The 18,652-nt window shown below is 40.0% G+C and overlaps 1 protein-coding gene across 8 annotated transcripts in view; it reads right to left on the bottom strand.

The window, feature by feature from the left end:
- Positions 1-18,652, bottom strand: part of Cast (calpastatin) — a 124,148-nt gene that overhangs the window by 85,724 nt on the left and 19,772 nt on the right. For all 8 annotated transcript variants that reach the window (XR_007973687.1, XM_052159576.1, XM_052159570.1 and 5 more), the window contains exon 3: positions 11,067-11,138. Coding sequence is in view for 7 of the 8 variants with exons in the window: in XM_052159576.1 (XP_052015536.1) it covers positions 11,067-11,138 (72 nt within the window). In the remaining variant the exon portion in view is untranslated. The remainder of the gene's footprint in view (positions 1-11,066; positions 11,139-18,652) is intronic.

The following is an 18,652-nucleotide window of genomic DNA, read 5'->3' as shown; positions in this document are numbered from 1 at the left end:
TACCAGCATAGTGGGGTATTCCTATGACAACCTGATCATGTTTTGGGGAGGACTGGGAAGGACTCTGGAACTTTTTTCTAGAAGAGCCATTAGAATGTTAAGAGCTCTGTGGCATATTGTGTAGGAGCTTGGAAGATAATGTTAAGAACAGTACAGAAAATGGAGCTCTGGCTTGTGAAATTCAGAGGGAAGATTAAAGTCTCTTATCAGGGACATTCCTATATTGATTGTGAAGATTCCTTGGATTTGGTTAGCTAGAACTGAAGAATCAGCTGTGATTAACAAGCTACTAAAATGAAAGCTTTGCACTACTGGGACTATTGATGCTGGATAGCTAGAGCTAAGAAATTAGTGGTGATTAAGAAGAGACCAGCATCATTGAGATGAAATCTTTTGGGAAGTGTTTTCTGAGAGCACATAGGCTGTATTCCAGAGGCAGCCAAGGTTGAATCTTGTGCTGTGGCTGGACTTGGTAATGTGTGAGAGTCACCCAGGTAGTACTGGTTTTGAAGGCATGAACAGGTCATGAAGAGCAGCTGAGGCTCAGTACTGTGAGAGGTTACAGAAGGCCATTGGTGAAGGTACAGCCTCAGTTGCAATTGACAGCCCAGGACTGAGGGGTCATGCAAAGGAGTTGAGGTTCGGTACCACGAAGAGAGTCTATGAGGGAGCTATTGGTGAAGCCTAGTTGCAGCAGAAGATAGCAGTATTTTAGAGATTCCAGTACCATGAGACAACCACCAAGAACAGCAGCAGGAGTGGAGTACAGGCAGCTGGAGCCTAGGAGACAAGGAGTGTGCTCCAAAGGGCAGAGCTGGAGAAGTGACTTCCCTTGGACGAACCCAGAAGATCATAAGTAGATCCCAGACAATGGATAGTTAGCGATTGCTTTTGCTTTTGATTGTGACTGCCCTGATATTTTTCCCTCTTGAAGGAAAAATATTTTAGTGGAGCCCACAGTTAAGAGACTTTAAATTATAAAAACACTTTGAATTTCAAAAGATATTGAATATTTTAAGTGGATTGAAATTTTAATATGCAAGAATTTATAAAGACTGTGTGGAGCTTTTTTTTTTTAGCACTCAGCAGCCAGCACAGAGGAGGCAGCCAGCACAAGTGAGACCAGCTCTGCAGCTTAGAGGATCCTGTCCGAAGGCCTCTAGCAGGAGCCTTCTGGTTTCTGCCTCTGGATTGGGAACATCCTCTGCCACAGCACATCATCTCCAAGTGGCTCAGGAAGCCAGCAATACACACAGCAGAGCAGAGGAGACAGCCAGCACAGTCTGTACCCAGAGTTGATTGGGCCCATAGAGAGACATACCCAAATACAACTACAAGAGTGTGGGTCTCGGCCACCATCTTTGCTTCTGTGACTGTGCAGCAGATTGGTAGGCAAGGATCATCAGAGAAAAGGATCACTTGGGACACACCCTATCAGGACTTGGCCTACACTCAGGAACTCGACTGTGCCACAGCAATCTGTGCCAGGGGAAATCATGTCACCCAGGGTTGCTGAGATAGGCTTGCAGGCACACAGGAGGGGCAAGCACTACCAGTGGCAGCAGGATCAACTAACACCAGAGATAACCATATGAAAAAAGGCAAATGTAGGAATGTTGCTAACAGAAATCCAGGCAAGAGGGCACCATCCAAACCCAAATCTCCCACAACAGCATATTCTGGATATATCAACACACCAGGAAAACAAGATTTGGATTTAAAATCACAGGTCATGATGCTGATGGAGGGCTTCATGGAGGGCTTCAAGAAGGATATAACTAACTCCATTAAAGAAATACAGGAGAACACAGGTAAACAGGTAGAAGAACTTAAAGAATTATAGGAAAGCACAACCAAACAGGTAAAAGAATTGAACAAAGCCATCCAGGATCTAAAGACGAAGGTAGAAACAATAATGAAATCACAAAAGGAAACAACTTGGAACATAAAAAACCTAGGAAAGAAGTCAGGAGTCATGGATCCAAGCATCAACAAGAATACAAGAGAATACAAGAGATAGAAGAGAGAATCTCAGAAGCAGAAGATACCATAGAAAGCATTGATACAAGAGCCGAAGAAAATGAAAAATGGAAAAAGCTCCTGACCCAAAATATCCAGGAAATCCACAACAAAATGAGAAGACCAAACCTAAGGATTATAGCTATAGAAGAGAATAAAGATTTCCAACTTAAAGGGCCAGTAAATGCCTTCAACAAAATTATATAAGAAAATTTCCCTAACCTAAGAAAAGAGATGCCCATGAACTAGAGAACTCCACATAGATTTGGCCAGAAAAGAAATTCATCCTGTCATATAATAATTAAAACACCAAATGTACTAAACAAAGAAAGAATATTAAAAGCAGTAAGGGAAAAAGGTCAAGTAGCATATAAAGGTAGACCTATCAGAATTACACCAGACATCTCACCAGAGACTATGAAAGCCAGAAGAGCCTGGGCAGATGTCATACAGATCTTAAGGGAACACAAATGCCAACCAAAACTGCTATATCCAGCAAAACTCTCAATATCCATTAATGGAAAATCCAAGGTATTTCATTGACAAAAACAAATTTACACATTATCTTATCCAAATCCAGCCCTTCAAAGGATAAAAGTGGAAAGCACCAACAAAAGGAGGGAAACTACACACAAGAAAAAGCAAGAAATTAATCTTCTTTCAAGAAACTCAAAAGAAGATAACCACACAAACATAAAAATTACATTAAAATAGCAGGAAGCAACAATCATTATTCCTTAATATCTCCTAATATCAATGGACTCAATTCCCCAATAAAAAGCTATAGACCAACAGACTAGATATATAAACAAGACCTAACATTTTGCTGCATGCAGGAAACATATCTCAGTATCAAAGACAAATACCACCTCAGAGTAAAAGGCTAGAAAATAGTTCTCCAAGAAAATGGTCCCAGGAAACAAGCTGGAGTAGCCATTCTAATATCTAATAAAATAGACTTTCATCCAAAAATCATCAAAAAAGACACAGAAGGACACTTTATACCCATCAAAGAAAAAAATCTACCAGGAAAAACTCTCAATTCTAAACATCTCTGCTCCAAATACAAGGGCACCCTCATTTGTAAAGGAAACTTTAGTAAAGCTTAAAGCACACCCTGCACTGCACACAATAATTGTGGGTGACTTCAACAGCCCACTCTCCTTAATGGGCAGATCAGGAAAACACAAACTAAACAGAGACACAGTGAAACTAAGAGAAGTTTTGGACCAAATGAATGTAATAGATATTTATAGAACATTTCATCCTAAATGAAAAGAATATACCTTCTTCTCAGCACCTCATGGTACCTTCTCCAAAATTGGCTATATAACTGGTCACAAAACAGACCTCAACAGACAGAAGAAGATTGAACTAATCCCATGCCTCCTATCAGATCACTATGGAGTAAGGGTGGTTTTCAATAGCAATAAAAACAACAGAAAGCCCACATACATATGGAAGCTGAACAATGCTCTACTCAGTGATGGTCTCAGCCTTGGTCTAGGAAGAAATAAGGAAAGAAATCAAAAACTTTTCAGAATTTAATGAAAATGAAGGCACAACATACCCAAATTTATGGACACAATAAAAGCAGTGCTAAGAGGAAAACTCATAGCCCTGAGTGCCTAAAAGAGAAGCTGAAGAGAGCATACACTAGCAGCTTAACACCACACCTGAAAGTTTAGAACAGAAAGAAGCTAATACACCCAAGAGGAGTAGAAGGCTCGAAATCATCAAACTCAAAGCTGAAATCAACTAAGTTGAAACAAAAAGAACTATACAAAGAATCAACAAAATCAGGAGCTGGTTCTTTGATAAGATCAATGAGATAGATAAACCTTTAGCCAGACTAACCAGAGGGCACAGAGACAGTATCCAACTTAACAAAATCAGAAATGAAAAGGGAGAAATAATAACAGAAACTGAGGAAATTAAAAAAATTATCATATCCTACTACAAAAGTCTATACTCAACACAACTGGAAAATCTGGATAAAACGGACAATTTCCTAGACAGATACCAATTACCAAAGTTTAATCAGTATCAGATAGACAATCTAAATGGTCCCATTACCCCTAAAGATATAGAAGTGGTCATTGACAGTCTCCCATCCAAAGAAAGCCCAGAACCAGTTGGTTTTAATGCAGAATTCTATCAGACCTTCAAAGAAGCCCTAACACCAATACTCTTCAAACTATTCCACAAAATATAAACAGAAGGAACATACCCAACTAGTTCTATGAAGTCACAATTTTGCTGATACCAAAACCACACAAAGATACAAAAAAAGAGGACTTTAGACCAATTTCCCTTATGAATATCGATGCAAAAATACTCAATAAAATTCTTGCCAACCAAGCTTCTGTAAGGCAAAGGACATGGTCAATAGGACAAAACGGCAACCAAAGATTAGGAAAAGATCTTTACTAACCCTACATCCGATAGAGGGCTAATATTCAGTGTATACAAAGAACTCAAGAAGTTAGTCTCCAGAGAATCAAATGACCCTATTATAAAATGGGGTACAGAGCTAAACAGGGAATTCTAAACTGAGGAAACTTGAATGGCTCTAAATCTCCTAAACAAATGTCCAGTTCCCTTAGTTATCATGGAAATGCAAATCACAACAACACTGGGATTCCACTTTACACTTGTCAGAATGGCTAAGATGAAAACTCAGGGAATAGCAGATGCTGGAGAGGATGTGGGGAAAAAGGAACACTTCTCCATTGTTGGTGGTATTGCAAGCTGGTAAAACAACTCTGGAAAACAGTTTGTTGATTCCTCTGAAAATTAGACATAGTACTACCTGGGGACCCAGCTATACCACTCCTCGGCATGTACCCAGAAAATGCTCTCAAATGTAATAAAAACACATGCTGCACTATGCTCTTATCTGCCTTATTTATAATAGCCAGAAGCTGGAAAGAACCCAGATGCTCCTCAACAGAGGAATGGATACAGAAACTGTGGTGTATATACACAATGGAGTGCTATTCAGCTATTAAAAACAATGAATTCATGAAATTCTTAGGCAAATGGATGGAACTAGAAAGTGTCATCCTGAGCGAGGTAACCCAATCACAAAAGAATGCACATAGTATCCACCCAATAATAAGCAGATGTTAGCCCAAAAGCTCAAAATAAATAAGTTACAATTCACCCAGCACAGGAAGCTCAAGAATAAGGAGGACTTAAGTGAGGGTGCTTTGGTTCCTCTGAGAAAGGGAGCATAATACTCACAGGAGCAATAAGAAGTCAATGTGTGGAGCAGAGACTGAAGTAAAGGCCACCCAGAGACTGCCCTACCTGGGGATCCTATAAACAGTCACCAAACTCCGACACTGTGGCAAGTAGTGTATACCAAAAGGAGCACGCCATGGTTGTCTCCAGAGGGGCCCTGCCAGAGCCTTACAAATACAGAGGCTAGCAACCAACTATTGGACTGGGCATGGGGTCCCAAATGGAGGAGCTGGAGGGTGGTCCAAAGGAGCTGAAGGGGTTTACAGCCCCATGGAAAGAACAATGACTTTGGTCACCCAGACTCCCCAAGACTCCCAGGGACTGAACCATCAACCAAGGGGTATACATGGTTCTAGCCAAAAATGTGGCAAGAAAGGCCTTATTGGGCATCAGTGGGAAGAGTGATCCTTGATCAGGTTAAGGCTCAGTGGAGGCCCCAACAAAGGGAAACCAAGGGGGGGGGGGGTGTGGGAGTGTGTTGGGTGGAGGGGCATATATGTGGAGACAGGGAGTGGGAAGAGGGGTTGGGGGTCTTTGGGGAGGGGGAAAATTGGGAAAGGTTTTACCATTGGCAATGTAAATGAAGATGGTCTTCATTAAAAAAAAAAAATTCTTGCCAATCAAATCCAAGAACACATCAAAATGATCATTCACCATGATCAAGTAGGCTTCATCCTAGGGATGCAGGGATGGTTCAATTTACAGAAATCCAACAATGTAACCCACTACATGAACAAATTCAAAGAAAAAACACATGGTGATTTCATTAGATGCTGAAAAAGCGTTTGACTAAATTCAGCATCCTTTCATGTTAAAGGTCTTGAAAAGAACAGGAATTCAAGGCCCATACCTAAACATAATTAAAGCAATATACAGCAAACCAGTAGCCAACATCAAAATAAATGGAGGGAAACTTGAAGCAATCCCACTAAAATCAGGTACTAGACAAGGCTGCACTCTCTCTCCATACTTATTCAATATAGTACTTGAGGTTCTAGCTAGAACAATTAGAGAACAAAAGGAGGCCAAAGGGATACAAATTGAAAAGGAAGAAGTCAAATTATCACTATCTGTAGATGATATGATAGCATATTTAAGCAACCCCCCCCAAAAAAAAACCTCCACCAGAAAACTCCTACAGCTGATAAACAACTTCAGCAATGTGACTAGATATAAAATTAACTCAAGCAAATCAGTAGCCTTCCCATACTCAAAGTATAAGCAGGCTGAGAAAGAAATTAGGGAAATGACACCCTTCACAATAGCCACAAACAATAAAATGTATCTTGGTGTGACTCTAACCAAACAAGTGAAAGATATGTATGAAAGGAACTTCAAGTCTTTGAAGAAAGAATTCGAAGACCTCAGAAGATGGAAAAATCTTCCATGTTTAGAAAGAGCAATTCTCAAATTCATCTGGAATATCAAAAAACCCAGGATAGGTAAAACTATACTCAACAGTATAAGAACATCTGGGGGAATCAGTATTCCCAACCTCATGCAGTATTACAGAGCAATAATGTTAAAAACTGCATGATATTGGTACAGTGACAGGCAAGTAGATATATAGAATAGAATTGAAGACCCAGAAATAAACCCACACACCTATGGTCACTTGATCTTTGACAAAGGAGCTACAACCATCCAGTGGAAAAAACAGATAGCCTTTTCTTTCTTTTTTTTTTTTTAATGTTTTTTGTCAGATTTATTTTTATTCGATATATTTTTTATTTACATTTCAAATGATTTCCCCTTTTCTGGTCCTCCACTCCCCGAAAGTCACATAAGCCCCCTTCCCTCCCCCTGGTCTCCCACCTACCCCTTCCCACTTCCCTGTTCTGGTTTTGCCTTATACTGCTACACTGAGTCTTTCCAGAACCAGGGGCCACTCCTCCATTCTTCTTGTACCTGATTTGATGTGAGGATTATGTTTTGGGTATTCCAGTTTTCCAGGCTAATATCCACTTATTAATGAGTGCATACCATGATTTATCTTTTGAGATTGTGTTACCTCACTTAGTATGTTGTTCTCCAGCTCCATCCATATGCCTAAGAATTTCATGAATTCATTGTTTCTAATGGCTGAGTAGTACTTCACTGTGTATATATACCACATTTTTTGCATCCATTCTTCTGTTGAGGGATACCTGGTTTCTTTCCAGCATTTGGCTATTATAAATAAGGCTGCTATGAACATAGTGGAGCATATATCCTTATTACATGGTGGGGAAATCCTCTGGGTATATGCCCAGGAGTGGTATAGCAGGATTTTTTGGAAGTGACGTACCCAGTTTTCTGAGGAACCGCCAGACTGATTTCCAGAGTGGTTGTACCAATTTGCAACCCCACCAGCAGTGGAGGAGTGTTCCTCTTTCTCCACATCCTCGCCAACACCTGCTGTTTCCTGAGTTTTTAACCTTAGCCATTCTGACTGGTGTAAGGTGAAATTTCAGGGTTGTTTTGATTTGCATTTCCCTGATGACTAATAAAGTTGAGCATTTTAAAAGATGTTTCTCCGCCATCCGAAGTTCTTCAGGTGAGAATTCTTTGTTTAACTCTGTACCCCATTTTCTAATAGGTTATTTGGTTTTCTGGGGGTCTAACATCTTGAGTTCTTTGTATATATTGGATATTAGCCCTCCATCTGATGTAGGGTTGGTGAAGATCTTTTCCCAATTTGTTGGTTGCCGATTTGTCCTTTTGATGGTGTCGTTTGCTTTACAGAAACTTTGCAATCTTATGAGGTCCCATTTGTCAATTTTTGATCTTAGAGCATACACTATTGGTGTTCTGTTCAGGAACTTTCCCCCTGCACCGATGTCCTCAAGGGTATCCCCGAGTTTCTTTTCTATTAGCTTCAGAGTGTCTGTCTTTATGTGGAGGTCCTTGATCCATTTGGAGTTGAGCTTAGTACAAGGAGACAAGGATGGATCAATTCTCATTCTTCTGCATGCTGACCTCCAGTTGAACCAGTTCAAATCCCAGCAATCACATAAAGAAATCTCATGCCCTCTTCTGGGCTGTCTGAAGACAGCTACTTACAGGTAGCCTTTTCAACAAATGGTGCTCGTTCAACTGGAGGTCAGTATGCAGAAAAATGCAAATCAATCCATTTTTATCTCCTTGTACTAACCTCAAGTCCAAGTGGATCAAGGACCTCTGCATAAAACCAGACACACTGAAACTAATAGAAAAGAAGTTGGGAAAGAGCCTTGAGCATTTGGGCACAGGGGAAGTTATCTTGAATAGAACTCCAGTAGTTTATGCTCTAAAATCAAGAATTGACAAATGGGACCTCATAAAATTACTAATTATCTGTAAGGCAAAGGGCACTGTCAAAAGTACAAAATGGCAACCAACAAATTGGGAAAAGATCTTTAACAACCCTACATTCAACAGAGGGCTTATATCTAAGATATACAAAGAACTTAAGAAGTTAAGACTCCAGAGAGCCAAGTAACCCTATTAAAAATTGTGGTACAGAACTAAACAAAGAATTTTCACCTGAGGACTAAGGAATGGCTGAGAAGCACCAAAAGAAATGTTCAACATTCTTAGTCATCAGGGAAATACAAATCAAAACAACCCTGAGATTTCACCTCACACCAGTCAGAATAGCTAAGATAAAAAACTCAGGAGAAACAGGTGCTGGCGAGAATGTGGAGAAAGAGGAATACTCCTCCACTGCTGATGGGATTGCAAACTGGTACAACCACTCTGTTAATCAGTCTGGCGGTTCCTCAGAAAACTGGGCATGATACTACTGGAGGACCCAGCTATACCACTCCCGGGCATATACCCAGAGGATACCCAGCATGTAATAAGGATACACGCTCTACTATGTTCATAGCAGCCCTATTTATAATAGCCAGAAGGTAGAAAGAACCCAGATGTCCCTCAATGGAGAAATGAATACAGAAAATGTGGTGTATTTACACTATGGAATACTACTCAGCTATTAAAAACAATGAATTAGTGAAATTCTTAGGCAAGTGTGTGGAATGGGAGAATGTCATACTGAGTGAGGTGACCAAATCACAAAAGAACACACATGGTATGTATTCACTGATAAGCGGATATTAACCCAGAAGCTCGGAATACCCAAGAAACCATCCATCTATCAAATGATGCCCAAGAAGTAGAAAGGTGAGGCCCCTGGTCCTGGAAAGGCTCAGTGCAGCAGTGTACGGGAATACCAGGACAGGGAAGTGGGAAGGGCTGGATTGGGGAACAGGAGGAGGGAAGAGGGCTTATGGGACTTTTGGGGAGGGGGATCCAGGAAAGGGGAAAATGTTTGAAATGTAAATAAAGAATATATCAAATAAAAAATATTAAAAAAAAAATAGAAGGAAGAATAATGTATGGATACTCTGGTCCTTCTTAGAAGCAGGAACAAAATTCCCACAAAAGGAGATACAAAGTATGGAGCAGGGAGTGTCTGAGGGAAGGATCATCCAGAGACTACCGCACCTAGTGATCCATCCCATGCAGAGATACAAAACCCAGACACTATTCTTGATGCCCACAAGTACTTGATGAGTGGAGCTGGATATAGCTGTCACCTGGGAGGCTTTGCTAGCACATGACAAATACAGAGGGGGACACTCTCAGCCATCCATTGAACTGAGCACAGGGTCCCCAATGGGAGAGCTAGAGAAAGGACCCAAGGAGCTAAAGTGGTTTGCAGCACCATAGAAGGAACAATGATATGAGCCACCCAGTACTCCCAGAGCTCCCAGGGACAAAAACATCAACCAGACAGTTCACATGGAGCGACTCATGGCTCCAGACACATAGACAGTAGAGAATGGCCTTGTTGGACATCAAAGGGAGGGGAGGTCCTTGGTCCTGGAAAGGCTCCATGCTGCAATGTGGGGGAATGCTGGGACAGGGAAGCGGGATAGGGTTGATTGAGGAACAGGGGCGGGAGGGGGGGGGAGATGGGTTATAAGACTTTCGGGGTTGGGGGAACCAGGAAAGGGGACAACATTTGAAATGTAAATGAAGAATACATCTAATAAAAAAGTTTAAAAAAAGTTATTTAGATCTTGGTGATGAATAAGAAAGTAAGGGTTGATACTTACTTGTGATATGTTTGTGTGTCAAGTGGACAAGGGGCCAATTGTACTTTCTGGTTTTGTGTGTCAACTTGACACAGGCTGGAGTTATCACAGAGAAAAGAACCTCACTTGAAGAAATGCCTCCAGGGGATATAGCTGTAAGGCATTTTCTCAATTTGTGATCAAGGGTGGGAGGGCCCATTACCATTTCTGGGCTGGTCATCCTCCTGGGTTCTATATGAAAGCAAGCTGAGCAAGCCAGGGGAAGTAAGCCAGTAAGTAACATCCCTCCATGCTCTCTGCATCAGCTCCTGCTTCTTGACCTGTTTGAGTTCTAGTCCTGACTTCCTTAGGTGATGAAAAGCAACATGAAAGTATAAACTGAATAAACCCTTTCCTCCCTAACTTGCTTCTTGGTTACGATGTTTGTGTAGGAATAGAAACTCTGACTAATACAAAAATAGAATGGTACACAATAATTTATGATTATGCCCTTTCAATCAATTATCAAAAGCAAATAAACAAGCAACTATACGGCTGAATAATAAATGCCTCCTGTGGGCTCCAGAACTTGAACCAATTGGTGGTGCTGTTTAGAGAGTGTGAGAGAACATATGCCCCAGAAGGCTGGGTCCTGACGCGTATGTATGCTTGCTGCTTTCCCTCTATGCCGAACCCACAGATGGCGTCCTTGTAGAGCAATGTGGATCAAAGGCTTTCTTGGATTCAGAACTGACTGACCTTAGTCGCTGTGGCTGCTCCACCAACATGTGGTCTGGAAGGCTGACTGCTTCCCAAACTTGCTGCTTTTTTCTTAGAAACAACAACAAAAAAATATTAATTTCAGTGGGAGAGAACATCATAACATTTGCAAATTATTATACTACTACAAATATTTTATCAAACAGCAGTCAGATTAATACACTAAACATACAATTCACACAAAATAAAATAACATTTGTAACTTTCATAATGTTGCCTGAAGAATAGTATAGAAATAATATATAAATAGTGAAAAGCAAGTTTCAAAAAAGTCCTCACCTGAGAAGTCATCATTTTGAAGCATGAATCATTTCCAAAAATGTCACTCCCGTTGCAGTGGCTGTCTCCTTCCTTATGGCTCAACAGAGCATGTGTAATAAGTTACACAACCTCTATAGAGGTAACTTAGCAGTAGATCTCAAAGACGTAATTATATTGAGAAAATATTGTCTTAGAGAAATAAAAGCAAGTACCTTTTTATTCAAATGTGAACTACTATAACATCAAAAAATGGACGACCATATATTCAGTACTTAGGAATATTGACTACTTATAATGTGCCAGACAATTATTCTACAAAAAGAAAAGAATTGAATTCTTCCAAATATAAAATCTAGGAAAACAGTACTCTCAGAGTGTGTGGTGTTTTAAGGGTCAAATTCAAAAGCTTTCAATCTTGACCTCAGCTGACAAATCTGTTACTACAGTTAACTCCATTTTAGAGTTGAAGAGGCTGAGGTGCGGGATAAATAACTTATCCGTGGTCATAGCTACTAAGTGCAGAAGGTCAGCTTCAGACTTTCTCCTCTATGCAACCATGAAACAGAGTTGTATTATAACATATGACAGGATGAAATAACATGTTATTAAAACTATATCCTAAAATTAAAACCATGTAATAAGGATACATGCTCTACTACGTTCATAGCAGCCCTATTTATAATTGCCAGATGCTGGAAAGAACCCAGGTATCCCTCAACAGAAAAGTGGATGCAAAAAATGTGGTATATCTACACAATGGAGTACTATTCAGCCATTAGAAACAATGAATTCATGAAATTCTTAGGCAAATGGATGGAGCTAGAGAATATCATACTAAGTGAGGTAACCCAGACTCAAAAGGTGAATCATGGTATGCACTCACTAATAAGTGGATATTAACCTAGAAAACTGGAATACCCAAAACATAATCCACACATCAAATGAGGTACAAGAAGAAAGGAGGAGTGTCCCCTGGTTCTGGAAAGACTCAGTGAAACAGTATTCGGCAAAACCAGAACGGGGAAGTGGGAAGGGGTGGATGGGAGGACAGGGGAAGAGAAGGGGGCTTACGGGACTTTATGGGAGTGGGGGGGCTAGAAAAGGGAAATCATTTGAAATGTAAATAAATTATATCGAATAAAAAAATTAAAAAAAAAACAACTGCATGGTATTGGTATAGAGACAGACATGTTAATCAATGGAATAGAACTGAAGACCCAGAAATGAAACCACACACTTCTATACACTTGATTTTTGACAAAGGCACCAAAAATATACAATGGAAAAAAGAAAGCATCATCAATAAATGGTGTTGGTCTAACTGGCTGGCTGTACGTAGGAAAATGAAAATAGACCCTTATTTGTCACCTTGCGCAAAAGTCAAGTCCAAGTGGATCAAGGACCTCAACATAAAACCAGATACACTGAATCTAAAACAAGAGAAAATGGAAAAAACCCTGGAACTCATTGGCATGGGGGAAATTTCTTAAACAGAACTCCAATGGCTCATGCTCTATGGTCAAGAATTGATAAACAGGACCTCATGAAACTGAAAACCTCTGAAAGGCAAAGGATATAGTCAATATGACAAATCAGCAACCTACAGACAGGGAGAAAAATCTTCATTAACCCCACATATAATAGAGGACTAATATCTAAAATATATAAAGAACTCAAGAAGCTAACCACCAAAAAAACCGAACAACCCAATGGAGTATAGAACTAAACTGAGATTTCTCAACAGAGGAATCTTGAATGGCTGAGAAGCACCTAAAGAAATATTCAAAGGCCTTAGTGATCAGTGAAATGAAAATTAGAACGATGCTGAGACTCCATCTTACACCAATAAGATCAAAACCTCAGGTGACAACACATGTTGGTGAGGATGTCGAGAAAGAGGAACATTTCTCTATTGATGGTGGGATTTCAAACTGGAAACCAATCTGAAGGTTCCTCAGAAAATTGGATATAGATCTACATGAAGACCTAGCAATACCATTCTTGGAAATATATCCAAAAGATGCCCCACCATGCCACAGGGACATGTGTTCTACTATGTTCACAGTGGCCTTGTTTTTGATAGACAGAAGCTGGAAAAAACCCAGATGTCCTATGACAGAAAAATGGATACAGAAAATGTTCACTTATACAATGGAATGTTAGTCAGTAATTAAGAATGAGGACATCCAGAGTTTTGCAGGCAAATGTATGGAACTAGAAAATATCATCCCGAGTGAGGTAACTCAGACCCAAAAGGACATGAATGGTATGTGCTCATTAATAAGTGGATATTAGCCAAAAGAAAGAAAGAAGGAAAGAAAGAAGGAAGGAAGGAAGGAAGGAAGGAAGGAAGGAAGGAAGGAAGGAAGGGAGGGAGGGAGGGAGGGAGGGAGGGAGAGAGGGAGGGAGGGAGGAAGGGAGGGAAGGAGGGAGGGAGGGAGGGAGGGAGGAAGGAAGGAAGGAAAGAAGGAAGGAAAGAAGGAAGGAAGAAAAAGTACAGAATACCCATGATACAGTCCACAGAACTCAAAAAAGGTCAACAAGCAGAAGGGCCCAAGTGAAGACACCTCAGTCCCACTTGGGAGAAAGAAGAAAGCAATCACAAGGTAGAGAGAGGGAGGGACCTAGGAGGGAAAGTGGATGGGGGGAGGGCAGTGGAAGAGGGGAACCTGATCTGGTATTGGGTGAGGGAAAAGGACTGAAGCCCTGAGGGCCAGCAGAAAGAACTGAAACAGGTAACCTAGAGGGGTAGAAGGTTGAGGGAACCCTCTAGAATGTATCAGAGACCTGGGAAGTGTTGAGACTCTCAGGACTCAAAGGGAGGGACCTTAGATGAAATGCTCTATAGTCTGGAGAGGGAACATGCAGAGCCTATCTACAGCAGAAAGACAGAACATCAAGTGAGGGCTGAGGCTGCCATCCCACAGTCAAAACCCAGAATTGTTCCTGTTGGAAAGAACTGCAGGGAGAGGAGCCTGAGGAAAAGAAGTTCCAGCAACAGGCCCAAAGTGGGATCCAACTCAAGGGAAGACCCAAAGGCCTGACATTATCACTGAGGCTATGGAGCGCTCACAGAAAGGGACCTATTATGACTGCCTTTTGAAAGACCCATCAATCAGCTGAAAGAGTCAGATGCAGATATTTGCACCCAACCAATGGTCAGAAGCAGCTGACCCCTGTGGTCGAATTAGGGAAAAAACTGGAAGAAGCTGAGGAGGAGGACTACCGCATAGGAGGACAAGAAGTCTCAATTAATCTGGACCTCAATTAATCTCAAGATCACTCAAACACTGGACTACCAACCAGGCAGCATACACCAGCTGATATGAGGCCCCCAAAACATATACAGCAGAGGACTACCGGGTCTGGGTTCAGTGAGAGAAGATGCACCTAACCCTCAAGAGACTGGAGGCCCCAGGGAGTTTAGAGGTCTGGTGGGGTGGGGTGGGGACATCCTCCTGGAGACAGGGCTGAGGAGGAGGTATGGGATGTGGTACAGTCAGCATGTGGACTGGGAGGGGAATAAAATCTGGAGTGTAGAATAAATAAATATATAAATAAATGAATAAATAAATAATCAAAAGAAGGCATAAGAAGACCAGGGAGAAGGAAAAAAGTATGGCATCTGAGGCTCAGCCTCACCCACCAAATAAATATATGTAACATATGTTTGTGTATGTGTAGTTATATTTGTATGCATATAAGTATGCATTAACACTGTGGAGTTGATGAGACAAGTGGTCAGGTCCAACCTGTATGTGTGTGTGTGTGTGTGTGTGTCTGTGTGTGTGTGTGTGTATTACTTTTGTAAAAAGACTTTTCTTTTCTGTTCTCTTTAATTCATGAAGTTAGTGAGTTCCAAACCTTTCGCCTTGAGCCAGAGAGAGAAGAAACCAGTGCTTATCATCACAAAATAATAAAAGAAAAGAAACCAGTGTTTATTGGCACAAAATAATAAGATTATAAGGCCAGAGGTCTTTGACTTTCTGATGCTGTGTTTCAGTTTGGCCATTTCCTGAAAGGCAGGCACCTGGCACATCCTACACCAAGATTGTAGTGCTTAGCTACATAGATCTACACAGATACACAGATCTACACATCGCCAGAACAATGTTTATATGATGAATAAATATTATTTCCCTAGTTTTGATACTGTACTATGTGTAAATAACAGGAATCAATATCTATGCTACTGAAGCACTCCATGCCATATTTCCAACTTCCTGTGAATCTATAATTATTCTGAAATAAAAATGTTTTAAATGTGTTAAGAAAGACATGGAATGTATAATAAAGATATGAGCCAAGTATCTCCTAGCAAACGGCATGGGTCTGTAATGAAAACTAAAGCAAGTAGAATCAAGAACTGATTAGAAAAGTCTTGGAAATATGGCAGTAGAAAATATCTCAAAAAACTCCATAGAGCAAAGGTAAGAAGAAAGTACAAGGATCACTCATGAGCATTAGTGAGGGAAAGGGAAGAAACATCCATAGGCATTAATTAGTGGGGCAAAGCCAAAGAGCATCCGTGCGCATTAGTGGGGCAAAGCCAAGCTGCTAGTTCACAAGTAACTGCCAACTCCTAAGGAAAAGGTGGGAGACATAGAAACAAGGAGTTTAAAGAAAATATGGTCAAAATATTTCCCACTATAAACCTAATAACCTGAGAATTTTAATAAATCCCAGTAGTGATTAAATATGGTGACAATGAAGTATAATGAAAATATTTCTTACATTCTAAGAGACTGGAACTTGGGCTGGACCTGGTAACCAACAATCACCTTGAGGTCACTTACCCTAAAGACTGCTATTCTGTGTACTCTGTCTTTAAGGGACAATGTAACAACCTTATTTGCCTTAATCAACTTTTACAAGCTAAGCTTCAAGCTAAGCTCAAACTAAGCATAGCTGTTAGCTTAAATTATGTACTGTCAATGCCCCTGACCAGAGTAATACAAAACCCTTTGTTAGGGACAGAGACACACAGACCAAACACCTTTAGACAGGTACGGATTCAGACTCAAACAACAGAGGGAAGGCATAGGGATCATGGAGAAGAAAATTCAAATCTGTACTCTTTTGCTTAAATGACTCTGAGTAGAAGTTTTAATTGTTTTATTTTATTTTATTTTATTTTATTTTTGCTTAATGAGACATTAACGCATTATTTGTGTCTTTAAGGTAACCTAAGTTCATTATTGCAGTGAACCCATGAAGAGTATACAATAAAAGAACAAGTAGGTTTTAAGTTTATATTCCCCCCAGATACTCAGTGATGACGCCATTTGCCTCATGCCAGGAAGTTGGTGAGATCCTAGTTTCCAATCCAACAATTCTCTTTTCCATCTCCCAAAAGAGGCTAGGAGTATGTAAGGACACTGGTCCACCTGACCACTTAAGCCACAGTAAACTGTCCTAGAGTCTTCAAGTAGGGGGATGCTGCCTCTAGCTTACAATGACCAGCAAGTCACTGACTGGATGCTCTACTTGACAGTTTTGAGTACACAAACTTTTGTATCTGATTGCCTCTTGAAACTTTCAAAGGTTTAACTTGGAAGCTAGCATGCTCCAATCACTGCTCAAAATGGTGTTGGATCTGTTTGTGGAACTATCTGAACAAACTATAAAACACTATCTGAATACTCTCAAAGGTAACTCAAATGCTTATCTTCCTAACATACAAATGAGTAACTGAAACTGCGAAAGTAACTCGGATTCCTATTTGGGTAAACATAGGAGCAAATAATATTAGTTTTAGTGAAAATAACCTGTGGGGGGCATATAAAGATATTTTGTGGTATGAAGACAGTAGAAAAATGGCCTTCCAATTATGTCAACAATGGAAAATATCAGATTATTGTTGAATTTTATTGTTCTGAAGTTATGTATTTCTTGTTTCATTACTCTAGGAATTAATATATACCTTAAAATCAAAATGAAACAATGTTGCTCATATTTTCCTATATCATTTTCTTCTTTGCTTTAACCTGTGCATTTTAATTAACACACATACAAATATATAGCCTGTTAAGTCAATTTAGTGTGAATTGCAAACCGGTTCAACTCTGATCACTTAAGCCTGGGTAATCTATTAGTCAGTTCATCCCTGGGTAAGAGTGATTGATTCTCTCTTTCCTTTTTAGTGAGTTTTAATTGTCATTAGTTCATCATCTAGGGGTGAGGCCTTGTAAGGATTCTGCCATCAACATTGAGATATGCCTTAGATAGGCTTTCTTTGCTATTTTAAAATACAATGACCAAAAACAACTTGTGAAGAAAAGGGTTTATTTTCCTTTACAACTCTTAGTTTATATTGCTTTACTGAGGGAAGTCAGGGCAGGAACTAATAAAAGGAACCTGGAGAAAGGAACTGAAATAGACCATGGAAAAATGCTGCATACTAGCTTGCTTTCTTACACAACTCAGGCCCAGCTGTTGTTGGCACCACCCAGTGGGATGGATGGGCCCTCCTACATCATCCATTAATCAAGTCATTCAGACTTGCCTGTAAGTCAATCTTATAAAGGAAATTTTCTCAATGGAGAATCATACCAAATTACTGTAGCCTCTTAAGTTGACATAAAACTAACAAGAACAGCTTGACAACTAATGTGATTTTTTTCAGGTCTTATGTGGGAGAATATTTTTGAGATTTCATGTGTGCAGCCTTCCCTTTCATGTGTAGAAAACACTACCTTGAAAAACATGTCCCATCCTGGTCCTCTGATTCTCACAATCTTTTTAGCCTTTTTCTGTGATAGTCCCTGAGTCTTAATTGTAAAGGTTGTGTTGTATATGTATTTGTTGGGATTGGGCACCCCATGATTAGTGGTCTCTACATTTTAACTAGCTGTGGCTTTCTATAATAGGAATGAAGTTCCTGCCTGAATTTCATTTCATACATGATGTATACAGAGTAAAATCCCATTAGAAAATGGAATTTTAGCAGGGTCTGAATACTCCCTGCCAAAAAGGCTTACATCTGAGAATATAAAACTTAAGAACACACACAGGGAAGTGAATTAAAGACAGTATACTCATATCTATTGTCAATCTCCAAGTGTCAACAATGGTCTACTTCATCTTGAGTGAAGACAAAGGAGAAATTCAAAAAATACCAGAAAAAGGAATTTAGAAACCTTTAACCTGAAGATAAAAAGACTAAATATCACATAACATAATAACAGAACAAGAAGAAAGAATATGTGTCCTGTTACACACAATGGCATTGCCACCATAATCTGACAGAAAGATAACAGGGAGGCTGGAGGGCAGCAAGACTTAAGCAAGTCACAAAAAAGTAA

The sequence above is a fragment of the Apodemus sylvaticus genome, chromosome 16, assembly GCF_947179515.1.
Source record: "Apodemus sylvaticus chromosome 16, mApoSyl1.1, whole genome shotgun sequence".
Lineage (NCBI taxonomy): Eukaryota > Metazoa > Chordata > Mammalia > Rodentia > Muridae > Apodemus > Apodemus sylvaticus.
This window is presented reverse-complemented; position numbering and strand designations above follow the sequence as displayed.